At 43.9% G+C, this 22,908-nt stretch overlaps 1 protein-coding gene across 2 annotated transcripts in view; it reads left to right on the top strand.

The window, feature by feature from the left end:
* Nucleotides 1-22,908, top strand: part of OXSR1 (oxidative stress responsive kinase 1) — an 87,905-nt gene that overhangs the window by 1,530 nt on the left and 63,467 nt on the right. The window contains exon 2 of one of the 2 annotated variants that reach the window (XM_066201391.1): nucleotides 17,654-17,766. The exons of the other annotated variant lie outside the window; for it this stretch is intronic. Coding sequence (XP_066057488.1) covers nucleotides 17,654-17,766 — 113 coding nt within the window. The remainder of the gene's footprint in view (nucleotides 1-17,653; nucleotides 17,767-22,908) is intronic. 2 annotated transcript variants of the gene reach the window in all.

The following is a 22,908-nucleotide window of genomic DNA, read 5'->3' as shown; positions in this document are numbered from 1 at the left end:
TGGGAGAGTTTGTGAAAATGCTGTTTTAAGAGATTGAATTTCTTAGCATTGTTTAAAAGTAGGAAGGGACTAAAGCTGTGGAGTGAGGGAAATCCTTCTGGAAATCCCTGTTGCTCTGTGGGATCAGGCTTTGTCCTCTCCCTCTGCTCAGAGGGAGCAGCAGCCCTTTACGAAGACCGACTCCCTGTAAAGACCAGGGAAGGAAGATGTAATCCTGCAGACTAGCCCTTTAAATCTCCTCTGGAAAATGTGCCCTGGGGAGGAGGATGCTCAGCCTCCCTGAGGAGCAGCTGATACAGGTGTGGGGAGGAAGGGGGAGAACATGCCACCCGTTTCCTGGGGAAAGAGAACTGAATTTCTCCGTGTAGGAAATACTTCCTTTTCTTTTGAGAGCCCGCAAAGGGATGCTTTGCGGGCACAAAGCAAGGATTTGGACCTGAGTGATCAAGGACAGGAGTGAATGCCTCTTTGTAGCTCGGGAGTGGGGTGAGATGGGAACAAAAGGGAATGTAAATACACTTCTGCTCTTGGGAGAACTTGCTGCTGGAGACGCACAGCACATTCCGCTGCCTCAGAGTACTGGGAGGAGCACAGCCATGTGCTGTCTCATGTTAACTGACAGAACTTGAGGAGAAATCTGGAAAAAGTGTTTAATTTCTTCTGTATCTTTTCCCCGTCCCTTTCTGGATGGTGCCTGCTCGCTGAAAGGTTGCGTTGGCATTTTGGCATGTGATGGGGTGTACACTGAGATGTGTATATTGCAAACATATGGTTTCTCTTTTTAACTTTCCTGTCCTCTGCCCCCCCCCTTTGCTCGTTTCAAACGCTGGTGTGTCTGCCAGCGGCCTGGATGGAGATGTGACGCAAGTTTCCTAGCACGTATATGATTTGTGGGACAAAATGTCACTGTGTTAACTGAGCTGGACTGCCTTGCCTCCTGCTTCATGTCTCCTGTAAACCTCAAGGGTTTTTTGGTTGTTTTTTTTTTTTTTTTTTTTTTTTTTTTTTTTTAAATTTTGAGCTCTCTTTATTACTGAAGAGCTGTAAAGGTTCTTCAGGACGGAACAAAGAGACGTTTTGGTGTGGAAAGAGATGAACCTTGTACTGCTGCTTTTATAGGATTTAACTTGTTTCCTGATGAAAGAAAAATTACTCTTACAATTTAGAGTAAGTTTTGAGATTACCAGCTCAGCTGCTTTGTCATGATGGAAATCCATTTGTAGTCTAGTTTTTTAAATTGTGCTAGTTTTGCCTGAAAATAGCCACGTGTGGATTTTATTGGATGTGGATGGTTCCATGCCACTCAAGTGCAGGAATACAAAAAGCAAGTTTCCTACCTGCAATGAGAACCTCTACTGTAAAACTGCCCCCCCCCCCCGATTCTGGCTAATAGTATATATATAAATAAAAAAGGATTACTCAGCACTGGGGATGACTCATGCCATTATAGAGGTGTGGATTAATATCCGTGTTGATTATGCTTGGTTAGTGTTAATAACTGCTGAGTAGCCTCCTTAGGCTTAAATAACTTCTGGTACACTGAATCAGGGAACTTTGATCAGATGAGAACCTGATTTCATTTTAAGAAATGATAAAATGCAGGTGGGGTAGAGGAAGCAATTTAAAAAGCATTTCAGTGAAATGTACCCGCAGAGCAGTGAGAGTTCTGCAGGTGAATAGGGCCTTTGGAGAGATGCTGCAATTTTTATCTAAAAAGCAGAACATAGTCTGTGCTGTGGTTGTGAAGGTGGTTGGTCTTCTGAGCGTGGATTGCATATAAATTACTGCAGCCTTCTTTTTGAAGCCTGAAAAAAATTCGACCTCATGCTGCTTGTGCTGATCAGATACTCACACATGCGAGTTCCCCTGGATCTCACAATCCCTCTTGGAAATGCTGGTAGCGGGAGTGAAGTTGGTTGGAACTGGGTCATTCTCGTTTTGCTACTTTTTTGGAAAGATGAGAGCTGTGCTGACTGTGGCTGCTTGATTTAGGAGCATCCCCTTTGCTGCAAGCAGCCCGTGCCAGAACCAGGAGATAAATTAGTGGTGGGAGTGCTCCCAGGCTCTGTTCCTGTGCCCTCTCTCCCCTGACAGATTCCTTAGCAGCGATGAGGACAGTGCAGGCTGCATGAACGGATGTGGTGGGAGTTCCTTATCCCATCAGAAATCAAGCCTAAATTGAAAATTGAAGTCACCATTTAAGGAATGATTAGTTTTTTTTTAATGACTGTGGTTCGAGTAGCTTTGGAGTTGGGCTTTGCCTGTGAACATGTTGATCTTTTGGGGCTGAATGTTTAGATTTCTATCTGTGTTCATCCAAGCCGTGTGTGGGAGAATTTTTTTTTGTGGGTAGAGAGGAACTTGTTAGAATTAAGGTATCTGGTCTCCCAAATTTTATCAAGATGTCCATGGTCATCTGTCTGGTGCTTGTGTAGGAGTCTCATGTGCTGAGAACTCATGGCCATTGAAAAAAAGCAGCCTGGAGGTGTTGATCAGCAGCAATGGGGGGTCTTTGGATGTAAAAACCAGGCTGGAATGGGAGGCTCTTGTCCAGTGATGACTTTAGGGGTTGGGTTTTTTTTTTTGGAGTGTGGTGTTCATTTCTGGCTCTGGTGCCTGTGTGCTGGCTGTAGCCAGTTTCACACGCCTGATATTTAAAACCCATTCAAGAAAAACGTTACACTGTACAAAATATAACTGCCTGAGCTCCAAATGGAGTGTTTAGGATTCAGTCTTGGTGCCATATGTTTTGTTTTAGCATTTCCTCATGGATTCCCACTCCTCCCCCCCAGCTTTGCTGAGCAAAATTGATTCCTGCACTATATTCCCAGTATTCAGGCTGGTTAATTCATTTGAAGACTTTCTTTGTGTGCTCATTTTTTCCACATAAAGTTGGTGGAACAGCCTTCGTTGTTTTATATTATGTTAAAACTTACATTGAATTAACTTTGGGCAAATGTAGATAAGTTAAAATAATGAGTTGTCATTCATAGCATTTGGTCTGCTTGGGAATTGAAGTGGGAGATGCTCAAGTACCAGTTTCTCTGCTGGTTTGTAGACAAATATATCTGATGTGATCCTGAGTGCAACAGAATAGCCAAGCTACTCTTGCATCCAGGCACCTTTCCTCTGCATACTTGACACATCTCATTTCTTTCAGACCTTTGATACCATTGCCCTGCTAGAATTAGAGATAAACTGAGTTGCTTTTCACCTCTGGGGAAGTTAAAGCAAAAGGTGTTTGCTTGTGCATGTGCCTTTTTTTGGTGCCTCTGTTGTCTGTGCCCTAATGGGAAGGAGGATAAAATGCACAAGGCAGCGAAATGAGGACTTACAAAGCCAAGCAGTGATGAAGGAGAGGCTGGCTGGGAAAACTCCGTGGTTGTTAGTCTTGCCTGGTGGTTGGAGGGGAGAGCGTAGACACATCCTGCTGCTTTCAGCTATTCCAGGGTATTAAGGCAAAAAACAACGTGCAGGGTGTTTCTTGTGGAAGAGTTCACACTTTTCCTGGGCTTGGTTTCTGTGTAGCAGTTGCTTCCAGTACTGTTAGGTACCTGGACCGATTAATGTTTAACACTTGCATTTCTCAAGAATCCATTTAGATAGTTTCAGTTTAATGCAAATATTTTGGCTGGTGCTGGGGAGTGTGGCTGTGCTCCTGAGCACACCTGAGGGGTGTACACGCTGCCTGACAAATGCATGCCTGGGAGGCTTCTTGCTCCTGCAGCTGATGAAATCTTGAAGAGAATCAACTCTTCCCCAGAACGTTTGTCTATTTAAACTTGGCAGCATCTCTTTTCTTTCTGAGTGTTAGCAGCTTGCCCAGTAAGCCAGAGTCTAGAGATGTAATCTTTTAATAAAAGATGGAGCTCTTTAAAATGATGGCAATAACACTTACTGCTAATTGTATTAGTGTGTTGCAACAAACTGTGTCTTGGTCAAACTTTCTTGGAAGATTTCCCCAAAAATGGGCAATATCCATTGTAAATCTCTGCAGCAATCAATTTAGTTGTGGACATGCTAATGGAGTGCTTGTAAACTTGGTGTTATTAAACTTTCTTAATAGGGAGAGACAGACTGGAGGGCTTTGTGGGTGTAGAAGAATAGCTGTTGGAGCAGTGGAATTTGGCATTGCAAAAGCTTTGAAATCTCAAGATCCTGGGGCTTTCCAGACGAGTTCAGCCTATTATCCTGCTTTCCCTTTAGAATCAAACAACTGAGATGCAGATATGAAGGACTTGGCTCTCAAAGTTGCTGCAGTTTCCTGTGACTTCACCTAAGGGAGTTGAGCCTTGACATTTCTAAAAACCACGTGAAACTCTGTCTCTCTTCCTGGCCGCCACACGGGAAAGTCTTGGAGACAGGGGCAGGTCCCTGGCTGACAGGGACAGGCAGTCCAGGCTCTGAATCAGAAGCTCATAGCTCTTGGTGTGTGAGAGGAGATGGGGGTCCCTCTGGTAGGCAGAATAATGCACGTACTAATAAGGGGAGCCTGACTAAGAGCAAAATCCAACTTGTCTTGCTTAAGACAAGATCACTTTAGCAAATATGTAGCTACAGCCGAATGGCAGCAGTGATACAGGTGCCTGGCTGGGTCTGTGGTACTGAGTGAGAGTTTCTCATGTCCCTTGTGTGCATGAACGTAAATGAAGGGACTGACCTTAGTGTGGGGTTCTGTCAGCCCCAAGTTTGACCTCTTCACTTGCCTGAGCGTGTTGTTTGCCTTGAAACGCTGCTCCTGAGTGGGGTTTTCATGTTAATCATCACAGCCTGCATATTCCTTGGTTTTAACCATATTAGGTGGTCCTGTCACACTGTATAAGCAGGTGGGGATTTGTGGTGATACAAGTGCCCAAACAAAAAATCCAGTACTTCTTTTCACAACTGCTCAACAGCTACAACAGCCAGCAAAGTTTTTTTCCAAGTCCATTTTCTCACCACTCCCCGAGGTTCTTAAAGGTTGTTTCCTGGTGTGCACCACTGCACACCGAATTTTTGCTTAATGTGAATTTTCTTGTAATTAAGAGAAGTCCCATCCTGGAAAAAAAAAATGGTTGTATGTCAACCTCCATCAAAGTAGAGTCTAAAGTGCCTTGCCAGGATTTCTGAGACCTCTTTGGTTCTACACACAGGTAAGTCTGCAGGGGATGATTGTCTTCCACTCTTAGAGGCTTCACAGATCCCATCTGTGGATGAAATACAGAGTAAATTCAGAGCTGATTCGCTTTCTCACCAAATTACCATATTAGGCAAATCTTCCTTTTGCCTCCCATCCCTTACAGCTTTATACAGCTTGTGAAACGACACCTTCAAAGTCTGATAACTCAGTCAAATTAAAACGCATTTGTGAGGGAATACAGAAAAGCTTTTCTGAATGAGGTTTTAATTTTTTTGCCAGATTTCAATTTTCTGCTCCAACTGCCTTGTCCTGAGAGTTTGGGGTGGGGGAGAGAAAAAAATTCTTGTTTTCTTTCATTTCATTGTTCCCTGCTAGACTGACTTTATAGCATTCTCCCCAATGGATATTTCCTTTGGGCAGGAAATGAGCCTATGTAAATTGATTCTGGAAAGAAAAGGTACAAGCAGCTGTTAAGGACTAGTGTGAATTTAAATACTTCAGTGATCATCTCTTACTGTAGTAAATTCTCCTTGGGTTTGCCAAAGTTTTATAGTCATGAATGGTAATTTAAGGACAAACTTTACTCTTATTGCTAGCACCTTGCTATTAATAAAGCTGTGTGGGAGGATGCTGTTCCCATTTCATCCATCCACAGAGTTGAATTAAGTTAAAACTGCAGAGTGAAAATTTGACCTTGAGTACCCACCTCACTTCTGGTGAGATCTGACTGAGCACGTGGCTTGTCCAGTGGTATCCTCTGCTGGCTTGTAGTGTGGAAGGATTGAAGTTGGCTTTTGCCTTAGAGCAGAGCTAATTGACAAATTTCACAGTTCATTAGAGGGGAGGGTGTTGTTGGGTAGGAAAACGTCTAAAAAACTATTTGTGAATATGGAATTGTGTTGAGGTACTTGTGGCGGGGTGTGAGATTATTGCATCTTGGGGCAGTTCAACATGTGTTTTGTAAAACTGATGGTTTACTAAATATAGGATGAAAGCTCCATAGTTACTGTTGGACAGGTTTCGCATTTTCAATTTTGATTCTTTCTGAGTTAAGATGTTGTTCATTTTCAGTCTTCAGGGGATTTTAAGTCGATTTCCTTAGGTTCTGGGGTTCATTCCAGCTCTTCTGAAAAGGAAGCCTTGAAAACAGTGCAAGAGAGTACTGGAAAATGATGGTATTTGGAAAGCGAGAGAGCACATTAATGGCTGTGGGATGAGAGCGCTTAAAGAACAATTTTGTTAAGAAAAATATTGGCTTGGCTGTGCTCTGAGCTGATACCTGTTGAGGTAAGTGGGGCAGCTGAAACTGAAGTTGGGAATTTCAGGCTGTCTACAGCTTCAGGCAGGCAACACAATATTAGGTTATCTTTATGTCTTGAAAGTTCATCAGTTGAAGATAATGCTGCTTGTTGCGGAGTAAACACCTTTCCTGCAAAACCCATGGAGATGGATTTTGTGATGTCAATTTTGCAAACAAAACCAGAAAGCTCTTGTCACTTATTTTGCTGAGACACAGAGCTGGTGAGGACTCCCAGGGCTGTGGAGTTCAGTCCCCTGGTCTGGCTGATGCCAAACTGTATAATCCCTATCCCAAATTAATGAATGCTTGTGCTGGAAATGGCACGTGGGGGAATTACTGACACACGTTCTGTTAAACACTTAAACCTCCCTGTGACCCTGTCACTGCTGGGTGAAACAGCTGTTTAATGGATTCCCCAGGACAGGGGGAAGTAACAATGCCTTGTCTCTCACAGCACATGGCTGAGCCTTGGTGGTTTTCTTACCCTTGCTTTATGTTCAGGCTGTATCTGCAGGGACAATTCCCTGTGAAGGTCCAGGAGAGGCATTTGTGCTGTCTCTAAACCTTAAAGCTGTTGATACAAACACCTCTAGATTGTGATTCCTCAAGATCTACCAATGGAAATGGAGTTCTTTGGAAACTTGATGTGTAACGTCTTTACTTCCTAGGCCACTTCTTTGTGAACCTTTCTGTCTCTCACCATGCAAAGGGTCATAAAATCAAAGAGTCGGGATCATTAAGATCGGAAAAGACATTTAAGACCATCAAGTCCAGTCAATTACCCTGCACCACTGTGTTGACCACAAAACCCTGTCCCCAAGTGCCACATCCAGTGTTTTCTGAACACTTCCAGGCTTGGTGATTCCACCACTGTTCCAGTGCCTGACTGCCCTTTCAGTGAAGGTGGTTTTCCTAATATCTGATATAAACCTCTCATGGTGCAACTTGAGTTGCAGTTTCCTCTCATCCTGTCACCTGTTACGTGGGAGAATAGACTGACTCCCACCTTGCCACAACCTCCTTTCAGGGAGCTGTAGAGGACAATAAGGTCCCCCCCCCAGGAGCAGCAAGCAAGTTGAAAAGTGAAGCCATAAGTTCCGTCCTTTCACTAAAGTAAAAATAGTCATTGAGGATGCCAATTGCTGTCTAATAAATAGCTTGGTATTAACAGCTAATAAATACCTTGGTATTGACTTGCAGCAAACTGTACTTCACTGGAAAAAGCATCTTGAGCATGGACAGTTTTCTTGTTGAACGATTCACCAATGCAAACCTTATTTGAACAGCTGAGAGGCCTGATGAACTGGCAGCCTCAGCTCAGTAATTTGTCCAAGTCCTAAGGCTCAGGATGGTTCTCGTTACTCTTGGTTAAAGAATGTAATTTTTAACTAGTTGGCTAATCTTGTGTGCTGAACAGACTAATAGATGCAGAAAATATTTACTAGATCAAGATATTTGCTGAAAAGAAAGGATAATAGCCTTTGAGAGAGGATATATCTGATAATTAAAAGCTTATTTACCTAAAATAACCACGGTACTATCAAACATCTGCACTGTAAGCAGACAGATTGTTCTGTTAAGTGGAAACCTGGCCAAATAAAATATCCTCTACAGCTGACAATTACATTTGAGACAGAGTTCAGAGATAAAGATTGGGAGAGAAGAAAGGAGAACACTGGCTTGGCTACTGTACCAGGGCTGCGTTTTGAGCCTTGGTAATACCTGATGACAGCCAGCATGATATTTACATTGCTCCTTATACCATAAAGGCAATTGACAGTGATTAAAAGGGAAGGATGAACCTTCTCCACTAAAGTTGCTGTGTTTGGAAATGGGATGTTTGAGCCTGCTTTCCATCGTGTAGAATTAACACTGCATAGCTGCAGTGCCCTTTAAATTAGCCAGAGATGTTGGCACAAAATCAAATAAATATAATTGGTTTCAAACTAAAAATCTAATTTAGGCATGCTAATAGCATCTTAAGTAAATGTGGCAGGTCACGCAGCACTTGTGTAACTGGCCCTTGGAGCTTACTGTAGTTCCTGCCAGGGGGAGAATGGTCTCCGAGGTGTTCCCCAAATCACCTGGGTACCTTGGACAGCTGGAGGGTGTTTCATTAAAGGCATGATGGAATGTCTGCTAGTCTGGACTGATCTGGGATACGGTGAGGGCTGCAGGGAGTTGGGCACACAGCCAAGAGCAGCACCCTCTGCCACTCTCTCTTCCGTGCTTTGGTGTTTGCAGTGGAAATTTTGGAAGAATATCAAATGTGCTGATTCTCCTCTCTGGTAATTGTTCTCTCTGCTGATACATTTTGTGGCCAGTGGCTTTTCCCCTGGTCTTTTTTTTTTTTTTTCCGTGCATCTCTTGCTCTGGTGTGGAGTCTGGTGCTGGGGGGCTGTAGCTTTTTGTCATAGAGAGGCAGTGGGAGGCTTGCCTTGGCTGCAGGGGCTGGTGACTGCAGTGAAATCAAACAGCAAAGTGACCTGGTGACAACTTTGTCATGTATCTCACTGACATGCTTTGCGTGGCCAACACTGTTCCTCGCCCTCTGTTCCAGTCCTGGCCTGTTTTATACTGAAAGGCTGACCCTTTTCTCCCCAAGCCTGTCACTTCCCTGCTTAGTCTGTGAGGATTCTCAACCTGAATGTTTGCCAAAGGTGGAAAACAGACGACATTTTTCTGTGTTCAGGGCCTAAGAGATATTGAAAGATTTTTGAGAGAACAATGCGGTGTGGGGTGGGTGGGGTGAGAATTTCCATAAGACTTCCCTTCCTTTCTGCAGAAACCTCGCTGCTGAGTCGTTTAGATTACAGTAGCTAACCTCTCTCCAGCTTAGAAATCAATGTCATTTATTTATTTATAGTTTAGAGTTCAGTGGGGCCATGGGGAGATGTACCTAGCTGGGGGTATTGCCCATTAGTTGCTGATGGCTCTGAAAATAACACTGGAGTCCTTACAAGTGGTGGGATTTGGGTTTATATTCCTTCCTCTGAGTCTGAGATGTGAATTAAAGACTTGGGCAATAAGTGTGCAGCATCGAGTGTTTCTGTATTGATGGACCACTGGAGGGGAAGCATGTTTAAACAAGTGCTGGCAGCACTGTGTGATCTTTGCTGGCTTCTCATCCTTGTACATGGACATCGTTGTACACTGTACATGGAGCACCAGGAATCTTGAGCAATACATTGTCTTCCATGGGCAGAAACCTCTGGACATGGTGTGTGGTTTTCAGTGGTGTTCTCAACTGCGAGAGCTCTTGTCAAGATGGTGAATAACTCACTGTCAGCAAGTTTATGTGCTGTTCACATCTTTTGGCTCTATTTCTAATTGGACAGCAGACTTTCAGAATATGCTTCTCCTTATTTTCTGAAATTCTTTGTGCATGCTTGATTAATGCTGGAATATCAATTGTCTGTTGGACACTGCAGGTGCTGACATAAATTGAGTAAAGACTCTCAGGCTTTGAGAATGACACATCGTGGTGTATTAATAACAGAAATCCCATGTATTGTGAATAGGATTTGAAATCTTTGGCCTCACAACTTGCACAGAATCTCAAACTATTTGAGCTCTGGCTGTACTCGAATAAATGATCAGAGAATACACCTGCAATTTAAATGAAACAAACAAGAATTCCTGAGTGAAAACTGCTTTTTCCTATTCCTCCTTCCAATTCTTCAGTAAAAGGTCTAGGCTTTTTTTCTAGTCGTCAGATGTGATGGTGTGAATTGGAAATCACTTGTATTTAAGTCTTAATTCTCTGCCTGGACTTGTTACCTCCCCATCCTTGCCCTTCCTCAGGGTGTTGTCCAGCACATGCCCTGTGTCTTACTGTACCTGCAGCCACCTTTGGCTTGAACCCAGCTGAAAGTTCCCAGCACTGGGCTGTGTTCAAGGTGAGCCTGAACTGGGAATGAACCTGCTGAATGCAGTGATGTGAGTTAGGCTAGAGTGAAGGGCAGGGTGACATTTTGACCACATGCATGCAAAGTTTTAAAATGATTGATTTAAACCGGGGTTGAACTGTTGTTCCAAAAGCCTTTTCATCAGAAGTAGGAGGGTAGCCACTGTGTTGTCAACGTGAGAGTTCAGCTGTGACAGTGCCTGCAGGACTGCTGCATGCACATAGTGCAGGTGTCTTCACATGCAGCGTGTACTTGTGCTGTGACATGTAGTCTGTGGGGATTGCTGCTTTTCCTCCACCCCCCATATGGGCTTTAAATTTGGCTCCCTCACAACTGCCCAGTTAAATCTGCTTTGGCTTTCTGCCTTTGCTTATGCTTCCCTGCCCTGTATTAGCAAGTGTTTCTCTCTCTCTTCTCTACACAGTATCTTTCCATTTCTGCTGTTGATCAAACAGGGCATGACTCCAGTTGAGAGAAGGTGCACCAAGTTAGGCCTGGCTCTTACTACCCCTGCCAGGGTTTTAAATAGGTGCTTGTGCTGTGTCATCCTTCAGCTTGTTAAGAAATGTAAAGCCCTGGTTCTTCTCTCAATAGGCAACACTGTTCACTGAGAATTTGTATTGGGAATGAATTGTGGAGAGGTGTCTGGGAGTGAGTGTGGCTGTGTTGGAGCAGCTCTGGGAGCTTCCTGGGGGTAGGTGCATGGTGCTGTGGGAGGGGAGCTGTGCTCAATCCTGTGCTTTTGTAACTTTTTTGGGTTTGTGGATTGCTGCTCTGCTGCTGCTTCAGTTTACCACAGGCCTCCCAACCAGGCCTGGAGCAAACCCAGCTGAATTCTCCCTTACCGGTTTTCCTGCTGCTCCCAGTGTCTCTAACAGCAGTGCTCAAAGCCAGCTTGCTTTTTGAGCTCACTCTGAGCAGTGCTAGAAGCACCCAAGTGATATTCCTGCTGATTTGGGGCTGTAACTCCACTTCTAGAATTGTAAACACTCTTCCTGCAGTCCCATGCTGAGTAGATGATACTTTGCTGTGAAAGCTTTTTCCTCTCCATAGGTAAGCAGACTTTTTGCCCGCTCTGTGGCAATACTAGGAGTATGTCTGAGTCCTGTTATGAATTCCCTTTGATTTTATTAGTGCTATTTGTAGCTGTTATTGTAGATTGCATCTTCCATTTTGTAGTAAGAATGTGACATGTAGTGGGGAGATGGCTTGAAAAACACATTCAAGGACCATTAACATTGCATTACTTCACTCTTCCTGAATCGTGGGGCTTGTGCCAGCAAGACTTTGACATCCAGTGGACTCCTGTTACCAAGTCCTGCTTGGGGGAAGGAGTATTCCCACCCCATGCTGAGTTGGCTGGAAATTCGAGAGTAGGATTTTTTTTTTTTTGCTAGCTTGTTTTTAGAAGCAGTCCATTCTTTGCAAGAGGGCTCTTCTCAGCAGAAGCCTCAAATGAGGAACAGAAAATAGAGGCATCACTTTGCCTTCATAGGAAATGGACCAAACAGTGCAAGATCGGTCTGAATTTGCAATCTGGTATTTAATTTCTGGTTTAATTAGATCTGGATTTGCCCTGTGCTCTGTAAGAATTCTTAAGAAGTTCTGTTCCCAGTCTTGTAGCTTCTTGTTTTATTGCTGTATTGTCCTTGGAATGAGTAATCAGAGCAGGGCTCCCACAGCTCTTTGGCATGAGGCTGTCAAAGAGTTGAAGCATCCAGAGATGGAGCGAGCCTGCAGAGACACAAACACCGAGCCTGGGCTGTAGAGCATTAAAGGTCTCCTGGGCTTTGGGGTACCTGGAACCTGAAAATCATTGCCTGGTGCAGAGCAGCCTTGCAGGGAAGTGTTTTGTGTGCATTGTTCATAAGAGGAAAACCCGGGGGCACAATTATAAACAGAGCTTGCGTCACGAGCGGCTTTCTGGCACCGCTCTCCAGATAGTGGAGGATGGATTCCAGATCTCGCTTAAAAATAGAGAGGTGGTGTGTGTGCAGGGAAGGGTGGGAGCTCTGGGCAGGGTTGTGTGGAGGTGTTCTGCTCAGTATTGCCCTGTGCCGAAGGAGACTTGGGAATGTGACTTATGGGGCAGGTGTGGAGAGCTGGATTTCCCCAGCCTTAGAAGGGTTGTTGCTGTCCTCAGCTATCTAATGGGAAGTTCTAGAGGAGATGAAGCTCAGTTGTGCAGAGGTGCATGGTGGAAGGCCAAGGTTAAGAGCAAAACTGGGAGATCTGATTAGTTAGCAAGGGGGAAAAAAAATTACCATGTGGGTGGTTAAACACAGAAACAGCCACAATGATTGTAGAAATATCTCCTGTTAAAGAAAATCCAACTTAGACTGAATTTGGTGCTGAGGAACCTGATCTAAGTTGGGATTTGATCCTGCTTTCAGCAAGAGGGAATCCACCCTCCTGCTGAAAGCAGGATCAAATCCCAACTTTAGGTTTGTTCAAACCTAAATGGTTTGTAATGTTCATTTGACCTTGGGAAAGAATATTTCCTCTCCAGAGGGGATTTGATACTGCAGTAGGATAAGGACTGATGCTCCAAGACTGTTATGGAACACATCTCCTGATGATTGTAACAGCTTTGTGAGCAACTGAGTTACAGTGAGGGGAAACTTTCACATCTCTGAGGGTGCCTGAAGTAAATTTAAAGCTGGGGCAGCACTGTTTTGAGTCCTCCTTCCATGTAACTACTTCAAATTGCTGGTGCACGTGGTAGGAGAATGCTATCCTGGAGCCAGGATTTGATGCTTGTCTTGTGACCGTTTGGCATGACTGTTCCATTGCTTAAGCAGATCTCTCTGCCAAGAGGATCTCTGGCTTCGATTGCATTTGCTTGGGAAGAGGCATCAGTGCAATTCATCCCAGTCTTACTGGGAGAGCTGCAATGTCCTTATGTGGCTGCAGAGATTCAGTTAAATTGGAGACAAAGTGTGTAAGAACATGCTGTGTCCTCTGGTCAGTCCCCTGTCTTTCCACTCCTCCAATTAGCCTTGAAATAATTGGTTTCCCTTAACTTCAGCTGAGATCTCAGAGGGTTTGTCTTTATTTTCAAAAGTGGAAGCTTCATGTAAGTTGTGGAACTGTAGAAGAGATGGTGTCCAGCCTCCTTTGAAAGCTGATGCTTGGCTTTCATGGGGAGTTTGTCTCAACTTCAGGAGTTCAAGCTGGAGTTGTGAGTGCTGAAGATCCAGGGATCCAGAGGAGATAACCTGGAAAATCAAGTTTCAATAACTGAGTGCTTGGGGACTTTTTTATTTGGGTTATTTTAATCCTTTCAGAGGTTGGTTTTAATTCAGAAAGAGCCATTTAATGATAGAAACGTGAAAGAAGCAGGGGTTAGAAAGGGTATGTTTTCCTCTTAAGGCGGTGTTTTCTAAAGTAGGTCGTGACCCTCTTATGCAGGAATTTTGCAGCTGCTATCCTAAGGGTTGGAACTATATCTGAGAGCCTACAGTGGCAAAAGCAGGGGGTATTAAGCAGATCCTAATACCCATTTGGGGTCTCTTTCGTCCCCATCATCCTTCAACAAAACGATCTCCTGCTTTTCAGGAATAAAGCAGCAAGCATTTGACCGTGCCCGGTTTTCATTGTTTTGCTAAGCCGTTATGTTGGAAGAGATTAACCAGGGAGCAAATTTTCTCCGAAAGCTGATCTTGAGAGAGGCAAAGAGCCTCAGCACTGACCTTGATCAGAGTGTCTTGGGGTGGGGAGTGAACATTAACTCTGTGCTGGCCGCATTGTGGGGACTGCAGTTGGCTCTGATCGCAGCAGATCTGTGACTGCCTGGAGAGTTGGTTTGTCCAAGTTGTGCTACCCTGGCACAAACTGCTCTTGGGGTTTTCCCTCGTAGAAGGTTGTTCCTAGCAGCCCAGGAAATCTCTTCTCTTCCCATTGTTGCCCATATATTTGTTACTTGCCCTTAAATTTTACAAAACTTCCTCAATGAGCTTTCTTTTTCTCTCTGTTGGTGCTGTCTCTCCCTATGCTTGTTTTCACTTAGCAGTGTGTTCAGCATCCTCTCTGCAGCTTGTCTCCTTTTCTTTCTCTTGCCACCCTGGCATTTAATAAACAAACCATGTGGCTGCAAACCCTCCAGTGCCCATGTTGCCATGTTTTCTGAACTCTCCAAAGAAGCATGGAAACCAGTCTTTGTTTGGTCCCAGAAGCACGGCACGCTGCCGCTGCTGCCACCAAAGAGCAGCTTGCTTGTGGCACATCGTGCTGCAGCTTGGCTTAATCCTCGCTTGATACGCCTTTGAGATTTCATTGTTTCCCTATAATTAGTGCTACAGAGGAGCTGAAAGAAATGACGAATTAGCGGGAGAGGGGGGAGTGGGGAGAGCAGGTGGTGATCGAACTAAAGAGAGCTGCCAGAAAAGTAGGAGCAGCAGGGAATTAAATGGGAGGAGTCTCAAATTCAGATGATTCCCTGCCATGTGCCCAGGAGGATTTAGTTTGGGATTTCATTACTGTTCAAATAATGCCGTACACTCATAACAGATCGGGTCCCTGCAGGCTGGGGCATTGTCCAGCACTTAGTGAAAAGCAGTTTTTGCCCTGAAGTCCTAGTGAGCATTGATCCTGCAGACTCGAGGACTGGAAAGGAGCTGTAGTGTGAGGGGTCCTCCTTTTAATTAAGCTGCATCTATTGTTTCTGGTAGTAACATCCTAAAAGAATAAAACACAAAGCTATTCTTTTGTGTGATGACTTCTTTAAAACTCTGGACTTCACCTTGTGAAGGATTTGGTTCACAGTAATGATGTTGCATCTGGACTGTAAGAAGCACCTATGCCACTTATGCTTACACAAGCTGGGTTTAACTGGCACAGAAATCCTGGGATGTCATGCTGTGGGGGGAAGCAGGAGTGTGCTGACACTATTGGGTGTCTGAGATATCCAGAAAGAATCTGAACACAGATACCTGTGCTGATGAGGACAGGTAGCTTTAAAGGTAAAAATACACACTGGGAAACCAACTGGGCAGTGAAGAGGGTTGTGTGACAAGCCGGTCCTCTGAGGTGCACAGTCATATATTCTTCCAGCATCTGGCTTGTGTTTTCAGCCTCTATTACTATGCACCAAGGCATCCAAAGAAAGAAATCATCATACTGGTGCTTTGAATGTGTCAGCAGCAACATTTCTTCTGGGATCCAACTCTTTCCAAAGAACTGGTAAAGTGTTTGTTTTTTGTTCTGACTTCCGCAAGGGTGTAGGGAGACCAGCAGTGGTAGGAAGTGCAAACTCACTTCTGCCTTTTGTCACCACTTCTGTGTGTGCTGTTCTCTTTGTCTGGAGCCTTTATGTTCTTAATTTTTTTCCCCACTGAAGAAGCTGCAGAAACAAAACAAGAGGAGCAGGTACTGGGTGGAGAGGAGTAGGTCAGTGCCACCCAGGATTCCCAGTGGGTGGGAATTTGTTTGTTCTGGGTCTGCAGCTTTCATGCTGGATTCCTGCACCTGCTGGGCAGAGTGTCTGCAGGGAGTGCATGTGGAGGTTTGCTTTTGGGATGTTTGTCCTGTGCTAAATGTTGTGTATTTCAGCCCTGCTCCTGACAGTCTAACCAAACTCTGCTGTCGAAACCTCTCCCCTTCCTCTTTCTGAGCACTCTCTGTTATATATCCGTAGAGACCTCTCCGTCATCTGTCACTTGCTCAAGAACCTGCTTACAGCACTCAAACTTTGTTTTCAAAGCCCCTTGTAAATATTCTTACTGTTATTGCTGTCCTTTTCCTAATAACTTTGTTTTGCCTTGTGCTATGAATAGTCTGAAAAACAATATGTGTGCAAGTAACAAAGGGCCTCAGTCTTGAACTTCTTAAAAACTCATTTGCTTTGGGAGATAATAAAGCTTTTGCAACCTTAGCATTTTGTGTTCTGCACACTTCTGCCATTAAAATGTAAACTCCTGAGTACAGGGAGTCCTGGCAAAGCTGATCCTGATGTCCAGGTGCACTGGCCATGCCATATAAAGTGAAATCTAAGTCTTGTAGCCCCACTGTGGCAGGTGCTGGTTGGAGATTAGAGGAGCAGAGTCCCACAGTTCAGGGATTTTCAATTTATTTCAGTGTAACTTGGAATGGAACAGTTTCTCTCTTCTTTTCAGGGCTGGGTTTCAAGCTCTTTCCCTCACCTGGAACTTTATTTTAATTGTTGCAACTTGGTGTGAGGAGGCTCCTGATGGTGATTGTGGGGAGCTTCAGTAGCCTTTGTTTGAAAATTAAGGTTTTTGCCCCGGTTTATGTGAATGTACTAGAAGAAAAATTACAAAGCTTGCAAAAATGTACTTTACCTGACTTGCAGAATCTGGAAGTAGTTTTTATAGCGTTAAAAACAGGAGAATCTGCTAAAATAGGTGTCTTACACCAAAATGCAGAATAGTTGTTTTCATTTCTCCTTATTAGCGTTTTTTAGGTATTTGCAATAGGAACTGTTAAGCTATTTCTCACATATCTTGCCCCCTTTTTTATTAACATGGATTTACTCCTTTCCAGTGAAGTGTGTAAATGTGGGGAACCACGATCAGAGTAGAAAGTAGAACAACAAGGTGTCCTGTTGATGAGGTGAATGCTGCAACAGCTTCTGGAGGCCAACAAAAATGAACTTAACATCAAATAGATTTTAAGTCTCACTATTGCAAACTCCCTTTCATGTCAAAAGATATGATGTTGTGAGCACTTTAAATCCAGAACTCCCTACTTGTAGCAGTTTGAAAGACTGTATGTCAAAATGTGTTTTTTTTTTTCTCTGTTGGAATCTAAATGTTCTGGGGCTGCGGTTTTCAACCCAGAAACTGATGCAGTGTGAGAGCTGGAGCTGAACCTGCTTGAATGAAACCCACCTCGTGTCTTTGCATGAAATGAGGAGAGATGAGAACAGCGATTTATGCATAAAAATATTTGAGAAGTCTCATTAGTGTCGGTAGCAAAGAGTGGCTTGCTTTGACAGTTTGGGTGAACACATCAGGTTAAAAGTATGTGTGACCTCAGTGACATATCTTTTAAAAGTCCATGAGTAGAATCACTCTTTTATGAGGAAGCTGGAGCCTAGAGAGAGTTTTTGGTCTGCAGAGCTGTAATGATCCCTGGAAGGGATCATAAAGATCCACTTGTTTTCCTTCAGTTTGCCCAGCACTTGGATGTGGTGGCTGAGCCAACCCATGGAGCTGCACGGTGGGGAAAGTGCCTAGAGCGCTTTCACTGGGTTTTTACCTGGCTCTGCTGTCTTTACTGTCTGCCACTCAGGATTTTGTTGCCTGGCCTCCCTCCCTTCCTGCTGAGGTGTGTAAGATGTTGGTAACTCTGTGTTTTTCCCCCCAGGGAGTGGAGCGACTGCGGTGGTCCAGGCAGCCTTCTGCGCCCCCAAGAAGGAGAAGGTGGCGATTAAACGGATCAATCTGGAGAAGTGTCAGACCAGCATGGATGAACTCCTGGTATGCAGTCACAATTGTCTGGGCACTTGTATTTCAGTTATTCAGTATTTCAGTTATTTCTGAAATATCTCTTTGCCAAGTGCTCTTGAAACCTTTCTTGAGGTGGGGTGACGGTGTGGGAACTCGACTGTCTTTGTTAGAGGCAGCTCAGTTGTCCTGGTTTTGGGACATGGGACTTAAAATGTTAAAAAGATCAACTGTTGCAAAACTTCAGACTGTTTGTTTAAAGCTCAGCACTTTGTGTAATCCCTTTGTTTTGAACTGAGTTAATGTGCAAGTGTGAAGTTCTGCTGTACCCACAAGATCTCTGAAGTTTGAGGGGGTTCCAGAGGGGTACATGCTTTCAGAACATTTAAAATTTAAGGGAATGGCTCTGCCTTCTTTTCCTTTCCTGCAGTTCTTTACGTTTTTCCCCTTCACCTGTAAAGAGAAAAACTGAATTAGCTGTTGTTCCTAATCTCTTTCTAGTACTGATGCCAGCTAAAGGGATCACTGACATACTGCAGGCTGCCATATGGAAAGCCCCGTAATTCTGAGTTCAGGACAGGAGACAGAGTCCTTTGGAGCTGTAGCACTGTAGTTTTCTGCTGCTCTGTGCCTCTTTCCTCAAGGTTGTCTCAATGAAAAACAGACTTTGCAGTAGCTGTGGTAACTGAAATTTCTCTTTTCTCATCTGCCTCCTGTGTTGATGGGCTTGGTTTTCTTCTCTGTGGGTGTGTGAGCTGGTGCCTCTGCAGTGCAGTAGTTGTCTCATTCACTCACATCTGGAAGGTCCCTGAATTAGCCAGGCAGACACAGAGATTCCTGTGAACATTGAGGTGTCTCCAGTAGAATGAGAAACCTCTCTGGGGCAAAACTTTGCACATTAAATATTGGCATTATGGAGATGAGGCCTGGTACCATCTTTTCTTCTGAAGCACCTCTCTAAGATTTTTATAATCCTGCCCTGTCTTTCTGTCCCCTTGAATCTCAACAGCTTCTGTAGTTTACCTCAGGCACTTGTTTTGGTGCTTGCAATTAGAAGATAGAACAGAAATGGAATTTGGGAGTCCTGCTTACCCCTACATTTGTACAATCTTCAGCAACTCACCTGAACCACATCTAGTGTCTAATGGTATTTTTGTCATTATGAGTGTCTGCAAATGTGCTCTGGTTAAGAGGAAAGGCCCAAATCAGTCTGCCAGTGCTCCTGTGGAGGGTTGCGTGTAGGACTCAAGATGGCCTGTGTGCAAATCCTCTTAGGGCTCATGCTAGTGTAGGAGTTCAAGATCTCTTCTCACAGTTTGTCTTTTTGTCCTTACACCAACCCTTGGTAGCCTTTTCAAGCCTAGTGTGTGGCTTGTCCACACTACCCTGCCTCAGTGGTGTTCCTGACTGCATTATCAGGATGTCCTAATTGAGACTGTGATTCTTTGAGTAATTGCCAATTCTGGCTAAAAACATTAGGTTCAGAAAGAGACACTGCACAGACTCGATGTGTAATTTTAGATAAGTGCTTCTAATTGCACATTTTAAGTCTCTGGCTGACCCGTTCCTCACAATGATTTTTCCTGCAATGTATTGCTGTTGTCAGCTCTCCACGGCTTCCAGTTTTGTGACCGGATCTCTGTTGTGGGTCCTTCTCTGGGTTTAAGTGTGCAGCTGTAAATATTCTTGAATTTAAAAGTCATAGAGGGGTGGAAGACTGTTCTGAGATGTAGCAGCTTCCAGGGGCAGGGCTTGATGAGGTAGATGTGTTGTGTGAAAAAGTGTTTTCCCTGCGTTTATTCTGAATTTGTCAATCTGTTGGATCACCAGTGTTGTTTCTCAGTGCAAGAGCCAAAAGAATGGAAGTTCCTGATTTCCCAGCTCTGTGTGCACTTATCTTCCCTTCTTTTTATCTTGTTTCCATATCTGCTTCTACCCTAAAGTAAATATTCTCAAGTTTTATGGTCTTGTAGTCTCCCTTCATGGCAATTTTCGTAAAAAAAATAGGTAACTGTAGATGGTTGCAGGTTACAATTGTTTTAAGAAGCAAATGCAAAGACAAATATGATGAGTTCACACTGGGATTTGTTATGCCCCCACCTTGCTTTCTCCTCTCCCCCAGTGCAGTTAAAATCAGAAACTGGGGCTTTCATGAGCTCCATTTTCCTTCTGTTGCTCTGAAGGCATTTGAGCACAGCAGTCAGCTTATGGTGAGTTCTGCTTTCCTGCCTGGGGTCAGGAGGATGCTCCTGGGCTACAGCACAGCCCACTCATTGGGCAGTGTAATAGCAAAGGGAAAATTGTGCTTAAATTATTTTATAATTATTTTTCTGCAGTACCTCAGACCTGTAGACTTCTCTGTTGAAGCAAGCTTCCTTATTTCCAGAAGCTGCATAGGCAGCAGGGTAGAACAGTCTCACATTGCTTGGGAGAGGGTAGGGAGACCAGCAAACAGCACTGCCATCCTTGAAAAGATTATTTGCTTCATGTATGTACACTTCTTTCAATGTCTGTGCTGCTTAGTGGTTTGCACTTGTAGTTCTTGGGATGCAGGAGAAGAGGAAGGTTAATCTGGAGTGGGAAATGCAGAGTAAGTGGCTCTGTAACCAGCTGGATGGATGAGTGGCCTTGAGCTTCCTTTAAGCCTAGCAGGTATCCAGAGGCCAGGAAATCTGGGCCCACGTCCTTGCTTTGGAGATGCTGTGCATAGAGTAAGTGCTATGACTTGGCTCATTAAAAGTATTGATCCTGATCCTTTTATCTCAATATACATTTGAGCCATGTGGGTGGTCAGGAATAAATGCACATTTTGCATATACTGTATGACATTGTAGGTTAATGCACTGGATTTATTTATTGCTGCTGTGGGGTATGGAAAATGCAGGAAGGGCCAGTTTTGTTGAATCATGAGCAAGCCAAGTCCAGGGCATTCAGCTCTTCAGCTGAAGTGCTGATTGCTGTAAAGAATGGAGGAGCAGGAGCAATGGTGTGCAGAGATGAGCCTCTTTCTAACCCAGCCACTGGATTGGGTGATGTTTGTCAGGAATTTATTTCCATGCTTCATTTTTATCTTTTTCCCTGTACCTTTTTGAATGCTCACAGATCTTTTCTAGACTGCCTGTGGGATTCAGCTGACAGAGAAGTACAATGTAGCTTACAATGATTCTTGCTGAGGGGTGTGACTGGGAGTGGAGTGTGAGGAGAGGTGATCAAATACAATGTTGTCTACAAATGATCTCGAACTTCTTGATTTATTACTGAACTTCCACTTTTTTATTTGTCTTGCAACCCACGGTAGTTAACTACCACACTGGTGTGGGTTTGCAAACAGTCTGCTTGCTCATGTGTTGTATTTCACAGCTGCACACCATTCAGAGCTGTGTTTTGCTCTGACTCTTTTCCATTGTGGGATGCTGGTTGCTTTGCTGCTGTTGCCAATCCTTGAAACAGTGGTGTAACATCTGCCTCAAAATAACCATGCCTCCAGCCTTTTTTATTGTTTTAAAGAATTACTGATCTAAAAGGCCTTAAATTCTCCCTCTGTCCTACAAGCTCTACTTCATTTTCATGCAATTAAAGCTGAGTTTTCTTTCATCCAGATGGAGACTTTTTTCTCCATGAGTAGCAGATGACGTGGGTTGTCAGCTTAGCAGTTACCAGGAATGCTGAACAGCAGAGAGGGAAACATAAGCTATTGGATATTTCACATTGGGCTTTCCCAGCTGGGGGAAATTGCTGCCTGTTTATTCCCTATGATGATTCAATAGAAGACAGGCTCAGGAAAGTGCATGGGAGATGTGGTGCTGCTGTTCCTAGAAAGATTCCAAATTCTTCCTGCTTCAGAGGCTGATTGTCCTGGGCCTGGCAGGTTGCACACAAGAAATGAAGGTGCTGCTCTTTCAGTGCTGTGGCCAGAGGGCAGTTAAGGAGGCTGAGGGAACAAGTTGAACTGCAGTTAAACAGAAATGTCCTTTAGAATTTCATGGAAATAACCCAGGGAACTTGCTGCCAATAACATGGAGATCAAACATTGCGTGAGATTAAATAAATCAACCTATAGCTGAGAAGGTTAAATTAGATAGGATTTTAAAAAAGGATTATGAACTCCCCTGGTTTAAAGCATAAGCCAACTGTTAACTGCTCAGGCTTAGTCAGAAGTCTACCCTATGGGCAGATAATTGTGTAACTGCTTTTTATAGGGTTTTTACACCTTCTTTTGAAGACTTGGACAGGATATTGAACTGCGTTTGATCTGAGGGACCACTTCCTACAAGTGGATTAACCAGACTGTAAGGTTGTTGGGAACAAAGCAGCCGATTGCTGTGGAAATAGTACAGATGTTTCATCCATGCCTGTCATCTGATGGGAATTGCCATTATAATTCCATTTCCAGGCCTGAGGACCTTCACACTTGCTCCAGGGAAAAGAAGTCCCCAAGTGTTAGTGCCAGGGAGTCTGATAAATGATATGTGGTTTCTGCATGGTTATTTGATCTGCTGTGTTACGTGTTCCTTGCATGTTGGGATTGCAGCTTAAGACTTAAACCTCTGCTGGGTACAGCTTGGTTGTATTATTTATCAAAGCAGCAACAGCAGAAGTCTTAATTACTGGACTGGTTTAGGTTTTGGGTTGGTTTTGTTTTGGGTTTTTTTTTTGTGTAAAGTTCACTATAAACATCAGAATTAATGACGGGTGAAATCCTGAACATCAAATGTTTTCCTTTATTTGGACTGGGTGAGCATGAGATGGTGCATGTAAGGAACTTTAGAGTTTGCAGCTGTCTGTGGGCACTGATCACATTGAAAGCATTGCTGAGCTGTAAGCACTGGGTGTTGATCTGAACAACTGTGAGGGTCAGTGATGGGTTAGTTGGGGATGTGGGTAGAGCTGGTTTGTATCTTTGAGAGGAGGCAGTCACTCACCCATTTGCTTTTTGGCTGAAACCAATTAAAAATGGCCGTGTAGGAATTGCTGGACCACAGCAGTTCAGAAACACCTGCTTCCTTCTGTACATTTTCACTAGTACTGAAGAGTTTGAAAGAAGGAATGACCACTGAATGAGGCTGAAGAGTAGCTATTAAAATGGGCAACTGCTGGATGACTTGCCATGGGACTGTTTTGTTCCCATCACTAAAGATTACTTAATGGATGAATGGTATTTATCCCTTTCAGAAT

The sequence above is a fragment of the Chamaea fasciata genome, unplaced genomic scaffold, assembly GCF_029207755.1.
Source record: "Chamaea fasciata isolate MVZ Bird 193981 ecotype frontalis unplaced genomic scaffold, bChaFas1.0.hap1 SCAF_1, whole genome shotgun sequence".
Classification (NCBI taxonomy): domain Eukaryota; kingdom Metazoa; phylum Chordata; class Aves; order Passeriformes; family Sylviidae; genus Chamaea; species Chamaea fasciata.
Note: the sequence above shows the minus strand (reverse complement) of the source record. Positions and strands in the feature narration are given on the sequence as shown.